Source organism: Typopeltis vanoorti, chromosome 1, assembly GCF_054136105.1.
Source record: "Typopeltis vanoorti isolate ZY-2024b chromosome 1, IOZ_Tvanoo_1.0, whole genome shotgun sequence".
Classification (NCBI taxonomy): Eukaryota; Metazoa; Arthropoda; class Arachnida; order Uropygi; family Thelyphonidae; genus Typopeltis; species Typopeltis vanoorti.
This window is the reverse complement of record NC_143549.1, coordinates 186,362,402-186,377,512: the sequence shown is the minus strand read 5'-3', so window position 1 is coordinate 186,377,512 and position 15,111 is coordinate 186,362,402. Positions and strand designations below refer to the sequence as shown.

Sequence of the window (15,111 nt, the reverse complement as noted above, 5' to 3'; positions counted from 1 at the left end):
ACTGGAACAAATCCTAAAACTTACCCCAACTCAACATCACCAGAGTTTAAGATCGGTACTATGAACATAAGAAGCCTGAATGGCAAAGAAATGGAGCTAGCTGAGGAATTGGATAAGTATCAGATCGACATAATAGGGGTGACTGAAACAAAAAAGACCAAAACTGGTGAGATCTTTCTGAGCAATAAATACAAAATGTTATATTCAGGCAATGACAATCAAGGAAAAGAACGAGTAGATATAGTATTCAACACTAATAACCAGGCTAATTTTCTTGAATGGCAGGCAGTCTCAAGTAGAGTGATGTGGGCAAATATCAGAATGAGGAACTGGGCAATGAGACTTATTTGTGCCTATGGTCCCACAGAAGGTTCTACTAAGGTTGAAGTGGAGGTATTTTTTGAGGTGTTAGAGAAAGCATGACACAATGAAAAAGGAAAAGTTGCTCCTAGTTGGGGATCTAAATAGCAGAGTAGGCAGTTTTAAAGAGAATAAAAGTTGAGCAGCTCTCAGATGTGAACTGTAGAGTAAAATAACAAATATTATTCAAAAAAAAAATGAAAGAGTTTGAGAGCAGGAACCAAACCTTGGAGAGTGGCAAGCCCTGAAGAAAACACTGATCGATTCAGCCAGAGAGAGGCATGTGGTGAGGTTGTGTGCAAGGATAGAAAAATCAGAACTCCATGGTGGACACAGGAAGTTAAAGAGGCAGTGAAGGAAAAGAAGAAAGCACATCAAAAGTTCCTAGCAAATAAGTCAGCTTGTGCTCTTAAAGAATACAGAGACAAATGTAAGAAAGATAAGCACTGTGTAAAGCTGGCTAAACAGTCATGGGAGGACTTTGGCAAGAACATAGAAAATAAATATCAAGAAGGTGGCAAGATATTCTGGAGGTTGTTGAAGAAGCTCAGAAATAGAGGAAAGAGTGCTGTAAAAGGAATTAGAGAGGATAAAGGCGACATGAAAACAGGAGAAAAAGATATCCTTGAAGTATGGAGTAATTACTTTGAAAAACTGCTAACTGAAACAAGCAGTAACATGCCTGTTGAGTGGTAAAAAACACTCAACAGGCATGCAGTCAGGAATACATATCCATACTTGAAGTAGAAAAAGCCACCAAAAGCCTGAAATGTGGAAAGGCACCGGAGTAGATGATATTCAACCAGAAATGCTCAAGTACGGAGGTATAAAAGTCGTACAGTGGCTGTACTGCATAGTTCAGAAGGCCTAGACAGAGGTACGAATTCCAGATGATTGGAATAGATTTCTCACAGTACCCATATATAAAAGGGAAATAAAACTGAATATGAGAATTATAGAGGCATTTCATTACTGAGTGTTCCTGCTAAGATATATGCAAGTATGCTAACGGTTGAGAAGAATTGTGGAAGAGAAGCTGGATTCAGGCCAAATAGAAGTTGTTAGGATCACATTTTCACTTTACAACAGATAGTTGAGAAATCATGGGAATATAACAAAGATCTGTATTTAAGTTTTGCAGATCTGGAAAAGGCATATGACAAGGTACCAAGAGAGAAGCTATTCCAAACGCTACAGTTACATCTTGTCAATGAGGCATTATATCAAGCAATGCTTAGTCTTTATTTCAGTTGTAAGTCAGCAGTTAGAATTTAAGGAAGTACAGGAAGATGGTTTAATGTTAAATCTGGTGTCAGACAGGGATGTACATTATACCCTCTCTTATTTATTATCTATATGGAGGAAAGTGGTATTAAATCTGATATCAAAATTGGAGGTGTTAATCTCAGCTCTTTGCTTTATGCGGATGATGTTATGTTATACTTCTAAATAAATCCGCTACAAGTCTGCAAGATTCCCTGACTAAATTGAATTACTGTTGTAATAAATACTGTATGAAAGTCAGCATTAAAAAGACAGTCATCATCATCATCAAATTCCTGCCATGTACCCTCAAGGTGTGTACAGGATATGATAGTACTACATGAAAAATTTACATCATTACTAACTTCCTATCTACAATTTTCCTCCACATCAGTCTGTTACTTGTCAAGACTTCAACATTACCAGATCTTATATTTCTATTGTCTAAGGTACTTGTACCATATCAATCCACCTATATCTTGGTCTTCCTCTGGGTCGTTTTCCTGCTAACTTGTCAGAGAACACTTGTTTTGCTAATCTTTCCTCACCCATTCTGTTTAAGTGACCATACCACCTGAGATTAGCTGTGCTAATGGATTCCTGAATGCTGACAATGTCAATTTCTTTCTTAATATTCTCGTTTTTAATATGATATTGCCATTGATGCCATTTGTTCATCCCACTAATCCTTCTCAGGACTCTCATATCTGTGGTCTCTAGTCTTTGGTCAAGTGTTTTACTTCTGACCCAGCTCTCAGATCCAAAAGTTAAAACTGGTTTGAACACTGTCTTGTATACAGCTAATTTAGTGTTCCGACTAATTTCTCTCTTATTCCATATGAATTTATTCAACTGACTTCCTACCATACCAGCTTTGTTGATTCTATTGTCTATTTCCATATTTAATTTACCATCTTCACTAAAAATCGTGCCTAAGTAGCTGAAATGTTTTACTTGTTCCACAGGTTCTCCATTCACAACACAGTTGACATTTTTAATGATTCTGCCTATTTTCATTGTCTTTGTCTCTTTATTGCTGAACTTCATACCATATCTATTACAACAGTTATTCAATTTAGTCAGAGAATCTTGCAGACTTGTAGTGGATTTATTTAGAAGTATAACATTATCCGCATAAAGCAAAGAGCTGACATTAACATCTCCAATTTTGATATCATGTTTAATACCACTTTCCTTCATAATGTGATCCATAGATAATGAATAACAGAGGAGATAATGTACATCCTTGTCTCACACCAAATTTAACGTTAAACCATCTTCCCGTACTTCCTTCAATTCTAACTGCTGACTTGCAACTCAAATAAAGACTAAGTATTGCTTGATATAATGCCCCATTGACACCATATGACTGTAGCGTATTGAATAGCTTCTCTCTCTTGGCACCTTGTCATATGCCTTTTCCAAATCGACAAAACTTAAATACAGATCTTTGTTATATTCCCATGATTTCTCCACTATTTGTCGTAAAGTGAAGATCTGATCTTGACAGCCTCTATTTGACCTGAATCCAGCTTGTTCTTCACCAAGCTTTTCTTCAAAATTCTTCTCAACCATTCTCGAGTATACTTGTATATATCTTACCAGGAACACTCAATAGGGATATACCTCTGTTAAAAAGACAGACAATAAAAATAGGCAGAAACATTGAAAATATCAACTGCATTGTGGATGGAGAACTTACAGAACAAGTAAAAGATTTCAGCTACTTAGGCATGATTTTCAGTGAAGATGGTAAGTTAAATATGGAAATAGACAACAGAATCAACAAAGCTGGTATGGTAGGAAGTCAATTGAATAAATTGATATGGAATAAGAGAGAAATTAGCCAAAACACTAAATTAGCTGTATACAAGACAGTGTTTAAACCAATTTTAACTTATGGATCTGAGAGCTGGGTTAAAAGTAAAACACTTGACCAAAGACTAGAGACTGCAGATACAAGAATCCTGAGAAAGATTATGGGCGTGAACAGATGGCATCAACGGCAATATCATATTAAAAACGAGGATATTAGGAAAGATCTTGATATTGTCAGCATCCAGGAATGCATTAGCAGAGCTAATCTCAGGTGGTATGGTCACTTAAACAGAATGGGCAAGGAAAGATTAGCAAAACAAGTGTTTTCTGCTAGGTTGGCAGGAAAAAGACCCAGAGGAAGACCAAGATATAGGTGGATTGATACAGTAAAAAGTGCCTTAGAAGACAGAAATATAAGACCTGATAATATTGGAGTCTTGACATTTTACAGATTGATTTGGAGGAAAATTGTAGACAGGAAGTAATGATGTAAATTTTTTATGTAGTACTATCATATCCTATATACCCCTTGAGGGTATATATCAGGAATTTGATGATGATGATGAGTATGACAATTGTGTGAATGAAATTTTTTCATTGATGTGTTATATTTTTATATGATATGACCTAAATCTTAGATAAGTGATGTAAATGAAAATGGATGGAATCATGACACTGCTGTTGATGATATAAAAATGGTTGCTCACAATAAAAGGCAAGCTTCAGTACAATGTAATATTGAGACATTTTAAATGACTTTCTGCAGCTGTTGAAGAACTTGGTAATATGGATAATTTTGCTGAAGATATGAGTGATGAAGATTACCAATTAATGGAAGATTCATTTAGTAGCGACCAAAACATTCATAGTAAACAAGTGGAAAATTGATGGCAAGAAACCTTCCATTTGTCCATCAAAAGAATGAGATAAGTGGATAAACATTAATATTCATGCAGTTATTATTTTTCAGTGGACACCAGACTAAAAGCAGTAATTTCTTCTGATAGCATGTTTAAATGACTTAAAATATTTTTGACTAGTGAAATGATTGATATGGTGGTGTCAAACAAACCATTATGATAATCAGTTATTGCAATCAAATCAGCCTATGCATCCATGTTGTCAAGCTTAACACCAGAAAAAATATATCAGTTTCTTGAACTAAAAATATTTCTTCTTGTGTTAACCAGAACTAAATGAAAACCAAATTTGAGAATGTACATCATTATCATCAAATTCCTGCCATGTATTCTCCAGGGCACATATCCTTATGGAAATGTATAATGCTATGCATCATAGGAAGAGTCACTACCCAGTCTTGCATAATGGTCACTATTCATACTGGATATAATAGTGCTACATGAAAAATTTACATCATTACTAACTTCCTATCTACAATTTTCCTACAAATCAGTCTGTCCTGTGAAGGCTTCAACATTGTCAGATCTTATATTTCTATCTTCTAAGGCACTTTTTACCGTATCAATCCACTTATATCTTGGTCTTCATCTAGGTCTTTTTCTTGCCAACCTGGCAGAGAACACTTGTTTTGCTAATCTTTCCTCTCCCATTCTGTTTAAGTGACCACACCGCCTAAGCAATATACTTATTTACTTATTCCATGAATCATCATGGAATAAGTAAAAGTTCAATAATAATTTAGAAAAGGCAACACTGACAGACATTATAAATTAAGACCTGTGATGGATTATTTAGTGCAAAATTCAAAACAACATACATTCTAGAACACTACTCTCTCTCTCTCTCTTGATGAGGGTATACTGAGGTGGAAAGGATGTTTAAAATTCAATGTTTATCAACCTGATACACTAGATAAATCTGGAAATGAAGTATACATTGTTGTAGAATCATGCTCTATGTTTAGAATTATGAAACATACTCAGGAGTGGGCAAGTCTGTAAAAGAAACAAGATGAATCCCATAAAAGAGCTTCCAGGAAAGGATACAAAATCAAGATGGAAAATTACTACAATAAATTTCATTTATCCCTAAAACTTCTAAAAGAAAAATTTTTGAAATTTTTTTTTGTCTGTGTAAGGACACTTAAACAGATTAAGTCAGCTCAACACAGGGAGACAGGAGAAATCAAATTCAAGAAACGGTCACCTGATTTTGCTGATGTGATGAGACAAGAGTAGTAAAAATAATTTCAACAATGCATCCACTGAGAATGGAGACTGTCACAAGACTAAAGAGAACCAAACAACAGAAAAGAGTTTTCACTTGTAGTGAACTTTTAACAAGCATATGAAAAGCAGGGACGGTGCTGATGACCAAATACTATCCTTGTGTATGAAAAACACTGAAGTGTACACAGAAATTATTCTTTCCATTTGTTGTACATATGTTGCCAAGATGTTTTTGTACTATATAAAAAATTCCTGAACATAAATGTTGCCTTCCTTGTCCAGCAATAACCTTCTAAAGAGGCTCTGTGTGCTAGCCATTTCTCATTCTTCAAGATTGTCTGCCTACCACAATATCCTTCACACCGTTGTCACTTAAGGTGATCTGCTGACCAGGATGAAAGTTGTTGCTGTCCCAAATTCATATAGATAGTTTAATTCAACAAAAGTGGTGCTTTAATCCATAATTTAACAACAGTGCTGTTATACTAGAGTTAAGATCCTAGATTGCTTAAGCAAACAAATTTACATGTGAAGTAACTTCATGACTGGGCAACTCGTATATAGAGGCTAATGACTTCTCATCACTTGCCTTAGTATCCCATATCCTTATGGACATGTATAATGCTATGCATTATAGGAAGGGTCACTACCTAGTCTTGCATAAGGGTCACTACCCAGTCTTGCATAATGGTCACTATCCATTATGCAAGACTTAACAAGCTCAGTTAAATAATTAGTAGTAAATCATATCTGCTAACATGCATAAATCTTTTTTTAAAGAAAGTTTGTTTTGCAACTGTGAATTAGAAAAGTTGCAAAGCTGAAATAGATAAAAGTTGTTCAAAGCTGAATACAGGCAACTCCCACTATAGAAAACTTATAGGAACCAAAGAATAGTCAGTAGTAGCCAGTTGTCTATAGTGAATTTCCTTTAGAACAGCAATATGACCAGAGTACTCTGGTGGATACATTTTTTATAGTGTGCCATAGGGAGCAGGTTTATTATAACAGTGTTTGCTATAGTCAGAGTTGGCTGTATAGCTAAAATCATTATTTACTGAATAAAACTCATCTGATGGGGATATAAATTATTCTCATTATGCATGTAAAAAAGTTGTACCTCCTCATCATCTAGATATGATTCAAACCAATCCCAGAGATCAGTTGGTGGTTGTGTAAATCTAGGAAATAAATGATATAATTTTATCAATTAAAAAAAGAGTGAAATTAATTATAAGCAAAGAGGTATACAATAATTTCAAAAAGCAAATTTTTACAAAATATACATGAGCTTAAACTTGCTAATCAGTGATTAATATGTGGAGTGTAAAATCCAAATTTAATGAAATTATTCAAACCAGAAAACTATATTAAAATATTCCAATAAACATGTTTGTTGTGATCTTTTAATATTTTTAACATTAATCAAATTCCTGATATGCAACCTCAAGAGGTGTAAAAGATATTACAATAGCATTACATGATTAAGTTTTACATTATCAACACCTTAACAATGATTTTCATCCAAATTCAACTTTTTATTTGTTTAGTCTCAGTATCATCAGATCTTACATTTCAGACTTTGCACATACACAACTAAGTACAAGTGTTCTTCTGGGATTTTTTTTTCTTGCTATAAAAGCATCAAACATTCATTTTGCTAACCTTTCCTCTCTCTCAATCTGTTTAAGTAACCCTACCACCTTAGATTATCTCAACTCACAAAATTTCAAGTTGCTTTCTAATACCATGTACCTGCTAAACATGATACAACTTACTACGACATCCACATTAGTTTTTTTTTTTAATATATCAAGACAAAATCAAATCTGCTTGCCTGTGATTTTCTCAGGATTTTTAAGTTGAAAAGGGCAATTACAGTTTCATGCTGAAAGTTTATTTTTCACTTGGTTAGAGTATAATAAATTTAGTTTAATACTTTATCCAAGTGTGAGCAAACAAAGTTTGCACCTGAAAGTATCTTCAGGACTGGGGTAAGGTGGTACAACACCAGGCAACTCGTTGCAAAGGTGGCACAAGCTACCAACACCACTGTCTCGGTATCTCCTATAATGCAAAACACATCTCCTTGCGGATATGTCTAATGTTATGCATTCAGGGAAGGGCCACTACCCAGACTAGTTTCAACCTTTATTGAGGTCTCTTCAGTGGGAGCCAGGCCCAAGTTGAGATACCAGGCAGAAGCATTAGCAGGTCATCTCTACCTATAGGAGTTGCCAAATGGTGTACCACCCTTTTTTAAATTACTCTGGATTTAGAGAAAGATGTTGAAAGTTTATTTTTCACTTGGTTAGAGTATAATAAATTTAGTTTAATCCTTTATCCAAGTGTGAGCAAACAAAGTTTGCACCTGAAAGTATCTTCAGGACTGGGGTAAGGTGGTACAACACCAGGACAACTCGTTGCAAAGGTGCGCAAGCTACCAACACTCCTGTCTCAGTATCTCCTATAATGCAAAACACATCTCCTTGCGGATATGTCTAATGTTATGCATTAAGGGAAGGGCCACTACCCAGACTAGTTTCAACCTTTATTGAGGTCTCTTCAGTGGGAGCCAGGCCCAAGTTGAGATACCAGGCAGAAGCATTAGCAGGTCATCTCTACCTATAAGGCGCAAACTTTGTTTGCTCACACTTGGATAAAGGATTAAACTAAATTTATTATACTCTAACCAAGTGAAAAATAAACTTTCAACATCTTTCTCTAAATCCAGAGTAATTTAAAAAAGGGTGGCACACCATTTGGCAACTCCTATAGGTAGAGATGACCTGCTAATGCTTCTGCCTGGTATCTCAACTTGGGCCTGGCTCCCACTGAAGAGACCTCAATAAAGGTTGAAACTAGTCTGGGTAGTGGCCCTTCCCTTAATGCATAACATTAGACATATCAGCAAGGAGATGTGTTTTGCATTATAGGAGATACTGAGACAGGAGTGTTGTTAGCTTGCACCACCTTTGCAACAAGTTGCCCTGGTGTTGTACCACCTTACCCCAGTCCTGAAGATACTTTCAGGCGCAAACTTTGTTTGCTCACACTTGGATAAAGGATTAAACTAAATTTATTATACAGTTTCATGCTACCTATTAAGCAACAAGAATGTACTTGGGAGTAAAGCACTGAGCTCACAAGCTTGTCATGCAATAAAATAAATATGAAATAAAAATGTGCATTAATGTTTTTTATTTTTCATTTTTCAATTATGCAGAGAGAAAGAGATGTTCATTTTTCATTTGGTCTCAACTGATATAAAAAGATATAAGATGCAAGCAGTAAAAAAATGTACAATAAAACATTCTATGGTCATATGTCACACATCACATACTCAGTCAAGAAGTTACGCTCATAGAATACAAACAGACATGAGTCATAGTCAACTGTACAAAATATTACTATTAGCAAGGACTTGCAAAGTATTTGGAATGCTCCATAAAAGTGATTAGGCTACAAGAGTATCTTTCACTGCTTCTTGAAAATGAAGCGATTTACAGATAGATGTGAAAAACATATACAGGCAGGATTTTTTTTTTTAAAATATCCCTTAGAATCAAGAGAAATGATCTGTTGATCTATTTTGAAGACTGGTGGTTGTAGTCAATGGGGGATACTTCATCGGGAAGGCTGTTCCAGAGAAAGGTAGATAGAATGAAAGAAGCAGGTTCAGTGTCTCAGCATTTCAACTGTAAAAGGATGTTGAGCTGCTGTTGTTCATATTATAGTAGATTTAACAGAAATGGCAGGCAAGTGCATGATGGATGCCAGTTCTGCTGAATAGAACGTATGGAATGTGACAACAATGCAAGATAAAACGGTCAATAATTTTATATACACATTCATGTTCATAGAAATGGTCATTTTCATTGGTTTATCATTAGATATTTTGTTGTATTGCATGTCTATCATTCCCACAGGTTTCTGATATCATGTCAGAATTTTTTTATGCTATAAATAAACAGCAAGAGTTAGTTTTTGCATTTTTGTTCAGAGATCACTATGGCTAGTTACATGCAATTAACACCTCACAGAAAAAGTGTGATTCAATCTTTGAATAGAGAAGGCTCTTGATATAGCTAAAAGTTAGTACTGTAGTCATCTACTGTGGTACAGCTGCTGTCGAAAGTGAAGGAAACTGAATCTACTGAAAGGAAGAAGAGGACAGAAAGAAAGTCACTGTCTATACCATGCCAGGATCGAGTTCTAAAGTGGCTCTGCCTCAAAAATCGCTGTGCGTTGTCCAGAACCGAAACAAGACTGGGAAGAACAAACATCTCTGCAACTGTCTGGAGAAGACTCATTCAACAGGGACTGATAGCCAAATGGAGACTCCTAATCAGTAGAAAAGAGTAATTTTTTTATGAGAAAAAGTTTGACCTGCAGGGTGCCAATGGCAGGCAGACAGTTCGAAGATGATCAGGAGAAAAATTCAACCTGACAGTCTGGTGTCAACAAAAAAATTCTCAGCCGGTCAGATGATCTGGGCCTGCATGTCATATCATGGTGTTGGTCACTTGCATTTCACAAAAGGTTCAGTGAATGCACAAGCGTACCAGAAAATTTTAGAATTCCTGCCTACTATCAGAGACCACTTTATCATAATGATGACCTGCTTCTTTCAGGATGACTCTGTCCTTTGTCATAGGGCAAAAAGTGTAAGTAATATTATTATAATCCTAAAATGTACCATATGAATTGAGTTTAGTAGTTAAAAAAGCCTTAGTTTTGTTGCAGGTTAATAAGTGGTTCAATAAACACTGCATTCAGCGACTACTGTGGCCAGGGAACAGCCCAGATCTCAACCCACTGAAAATTTGTGGTACCAAATGGAGGATGAAATACATAAGAAGCCCAAAACACTTCTGCAGCTTCAAGAAGCATTATAAGGGTATATGGAACCATGAAATGACAGTTACATCTATCAGGAAATTGATCTTGTCGATGCCCTGCTGTAATAAAGGCAAGAAGAGGAGCAACAAAGTACTAAACAGCAAAAAGTGAATTTTTAGCTTTGAATGTTAGTAAAAGTTTTCTGAGAGGAGGACTCAGAAAACTTTTACACGCAATTGCAGAACTTTTTAAATAACACCAATCCTGAGGATCACATCTTGGTAATGGGCGACCTTAATGCAAGAATTGACAATAAACCAAACATAGGACCTATAGGAGAACTTAACTGTAATAGGAATGGAAATAGATTAAGAGATTTTACTATAAGCAATATCCTTTTAAAATGATGATCACCTTCTTCAAACATAAAGACATCTACAGATACACCTGGGAGGCAAGAAACATTATTGATTACATAATCAGCAATATCAAAATGTCAAAAATGATAATAGATACAAGAGTATAACAGAGGATCTGAAATAGAATCAGATCATTATCTTTTAATTGGAAAAATAAAATGGGAACCAAGATGGAAAACAAGAAAAAAGTATAAGGAAAATAGGAATTTTGAACCCTTCAAGGTTAGACTTCTAGATGACAATAGTATTAGAGATTTGTACCAAAAATGAATAAAGAACTGGATGATGAATATAAAAGAAAATCATACATAGAAGAAGAATGGTCAAACCTAAAAATCATATTGACAAAAGCTGCAAAAGAAAGTTTAGAAACAAAGATACAGTGGAAAAGAAAAAAGAGGCCTTTCTTTCAGGCTTACACGGTAATCCGAATACATTTTGGAAAATTATGGAGACAACTACCGTGTTTGAGTAAAACTTTAGTTTAATATAAACCAAAATCGCCATTTGACGTTTCAACCTTTATATCAAGGTCATCTTCTGGAGCATATATACTATATACAGAGAAACAAGCTGCACTACAATCTACATGGTCTGTTAAAGTTACTGACCAATCATTACAACAATTATTGGCCTGATCTCTGGTGAAAAAAAAAAGACTCTAGGCAAACTTCAGCCAGTATTGGAAACCATTCGATACCAACTGGTTGGAATTTATATGTATAATCATGGTGTTAATACATATATATATATAGACTTGTTGTTGCTCCCAATGTAATTTTACAACCAATAGATAATATTAATAATAGGACACTAGTGTTGATGTAGCAAGTTTTTTTTTTTTTTCAAATTGTCCAGAGATGGGTGACGTATGTGAGTAGATCTCCTGTTGATCGGCAGTGGCGGAATCCAGGCATGCTTTTCATTGTTTAAACCTTTTAAAATATTTTTCACCAGAAATGTTAACTGTTATTACTTACTTCCTAGTTTTTAATTTATGCATGTTATTTCCTGATGAAGTGAAACAAAGTATTTCAAGAAGTGAGTCTGTTGACATCTTTGTTTGTGGTTTTATACCAGAACAAATAGTTCTAAAAATGTCCTATCCCCACAGAAGTCCATGCAATAAGATTTCCTTGCCTTGTGTATCATTCATGTGCTGTTTTATATCATCCCCTTCCTCTCACCCCATTCCAAAAATCATTCAGATCTTTGCAATCTCTTATTTGAATAATAGGCTATATCTTCGGGAATTTTTCGAATTTCTTGATAAAAAGTTAGGAACAGATTTTTAAAAGTACATACTTTCAGAAAATAATATTCAAAAATCGATTTTTTTGATCCTCTAAATAGTACTGCCTCCTTAAAACTATCAAAAATTTACAAATTAGCAAAAAGAAAATGCCACAGAGGAAAAACCTGATGTGATAGAGAAAAATGGGTTTGATATTTAAAATCAGTGCACCCAAATTAGTAAAAAACAAGTGTCAGATCATAATCAGCAGAAAAAAATTTTTTTTTGTTGGCCAGTGTAATTAATGGTGAATAATTTGGGTGTTTACTGAGAAATAATAAAGCATTATTCAGAAACGCGTTACACTTTATAAAGAGGTTCTGAAAATGACCATCAAAAATGACTTTAAATTCCACTTAAAATTGAAAAAATTCCCATTAAAACCTTTGAGATATACCCAAACAGTACTCAAACAACTGATCGCTTTTCCCTTCGAACGTAACTTCATGAAATAGCAAATAATTGCTTTATCTTAACGTACGCCGAAAACTGATCATCCAGTATCTCATCCAGCTTGCCTGCAAAAGAAGAGAGCAAATGCTTTGGGGATTTGAGAAGGTGTATTTGTTAGGGAATATTTTCCAGGTGCTTCAGCGGCAAATATCGCCTGTGAAAATTAATATGCACTGAGGAACTGTTTGTACAGTGATATTGTTCAAGATTTAAAAAAAAAAAAAAAAAACTGAAAAGGCATCATTATCAGAGGGAGACAGTGAAGGAATCACACGTTCGATATATTGCGTGATATTTGGTAGATAGCAACAACTGTATAAAGATTACATCTAGCCTTTGTGTTTGTTTCATATATCAAGTACGAAAACATATTTTGCATTTGACACTTTAAAATTTTCAAAAATGATCGGAATTTTTTTCTTAGGACGATAAAATGGTGTTTACCATATTAGTGTCCCAAATGTTTGTTACAAGTTATTGAAACAAACGTTTGCAAGTTTGTAAGCTCTTGATTATTAACGAGGCTTTTCAAGTTTCAAAGGCAAGACATTCACTATCCTTACTTTGAAAAAGGTCACTGAACAATTTTAGATACTTGTCTTTCTTTCTTTCTTATATTAATAACACAGTCCAACACAATTTTTGCTGACTTTTATCTGAGACGTGTTTGTTACTAATTTGGGTGCGCTGATTTCAAATATCAAACCCATTTTTCTCTATCACGTCAGGTTTTTTCCTGTATGACATTTTCTTTTTGCTAATTTGTAAGTTTTTGATAGTTTTAAGGAGGCAGTACTATTTAGAGGATCAAAAAAATCGATTTTTTAATATTATTTTCTGAAAGTATGTACTTTTAAAAATCTGTTCCTATCTTTTTATCAAGAAATTCGAAAAATTCCCGAAGATATAGCCTATTATTCAAAGCGGTGCGCAGATCAGAATCGGAGCGCTCACCGCTCTCGCTTGTTAGTAAACGAATAAATGCGTAAGAACCTGCAACGGCATGTACTGGCGCTTTGAATGCGAGAGAGGCCGATAATTAGATACATAACTACTTAACAATATTCATTAAAAATTACAAACATATTTATAAAAAAATAACAATTTTACTTACACATGAGTTTCAGGGAATAAATTTTTGTTTATAGCAATTTCTGCTGTGTGTTCTGTTTGGGCAATCCCTTTGAATACTCCAACAGTAGTCAGCCATCAAGTGAGAATCACATCTTCCTTGGTACCGATCTTCCATAGTTTTTAAGTCTTGATGAAATCTTTCACCTTGTTCATCGCTTACAGCACCTAAATTCTTGGAAAATCTATCAAGATGACTGTATAGGAAATGAAGCTTTATGCTCATGTTGCAACCTAAGCGCTGGAAATTTTCAAGCATTGTTTCCACTAGATATTTGTAATTGCACGCTTTTTTGTTTCCAAGAAAATTATTCGCAACCATCGTAAATGAAGTCCAGGCCTCTTTCTCAATTTCGTTCATAAAGTTGATGAAATTTGGGTCTCTCATTAAAGTTCTAATTTGCGGTCCATCAAATACACCGGCTTTAAGTTTTTCATAACTAAGTCGTGGAAATTTTTCACATATGTATTGGAAACAGTCACCTTGTAAATCTAAAGCTTTAACATACTGCTTCATAAGACCTAGTTTGATGTGTAGAGGTGGAAAAATGATTTTTTCTCTGTCGATTAAAGGTTGATTTATAACATTCTGTTCTCCAACATTTAAGGATATTCTAAGAGGCCAATGTTTCTGACTCCAGTGTTGGTTTCTAGCTCAACTATCCCAGAAGCATAGAAAACATGGAAACTTTGTATATCCTCTTTGAAAGCCAAGTAAAAAGTTCACCATTTTAAGATCTACACAGATGATCCAGTTATGGTCTGTATATTTTAATAACTTCAGAACCCTTTTAATGTCCTCATATGTTTCCTTTAAGTGGACTGAATAGCCAATAGGAATTGAGCCATATACATTCCCATTGTGTAGTAAGACACACACTTGAGACTTCTGCTTGAACTGTCGATAAATAAACACCACTCATTTGGATGATATTGTACAACACTCATTTCAGTTAGTAAACCTGACACATTGTTACAGTAAACAAACCCACACTCGTGTTTAAAATATTGTACAAGATTACTTTCCCTGCTACGATAAAAAGTTAGTTTCGTATCTTGCTCCAGTAAGTTTTTTCATTTAATCTTGAAGCTAACAATTCCGATGATTCCTTTGATAGGCCCAAATCTCTTACTAAGTCATTCAATTCCGCTTGAGTAAAACGTTGCGGTCCAGAACTAGAAATTAAATTTTCATTGTCTAAATCAACATCCGGGTCTTGCTCCTCAAGAACTTCTGGCATATCCCGATCATGCTCGTTCTCAAGTAAAGGAAGTCCTTTATAAATTGGCACGGCTATTTCAGTGGAATGAGCAACTGGCCGAATTGCTGAGTCGAGGTTTGGATACACAATTTTTTCTTATTCTTCTTATTATAACCAGA

At 34.8% G+C, this 15,111-nt stretch overlaps 1 protein-coding gene across 1 annotated transcript in view; it reads right to left on the bottom strand.

Moving 5' to 3' along the window:
- Positions 1-15,111, bottom strand: part of LOC150110705 (uncharacterized) — a 146,122-nt gene that overhangs the window by 66,917 nt on the left and 64,094 nt on the right. The window contains exon 5 of the mRNA XM_090395837.1: positions 6,712-6,772. Coding sequence (XP_090251963.1) covers positions 6,712-6,772 — 61 coding nt within the window. The remainder of the gene's footprint in view (positions 1-6,711; positions 6,773-15,111) is intronic.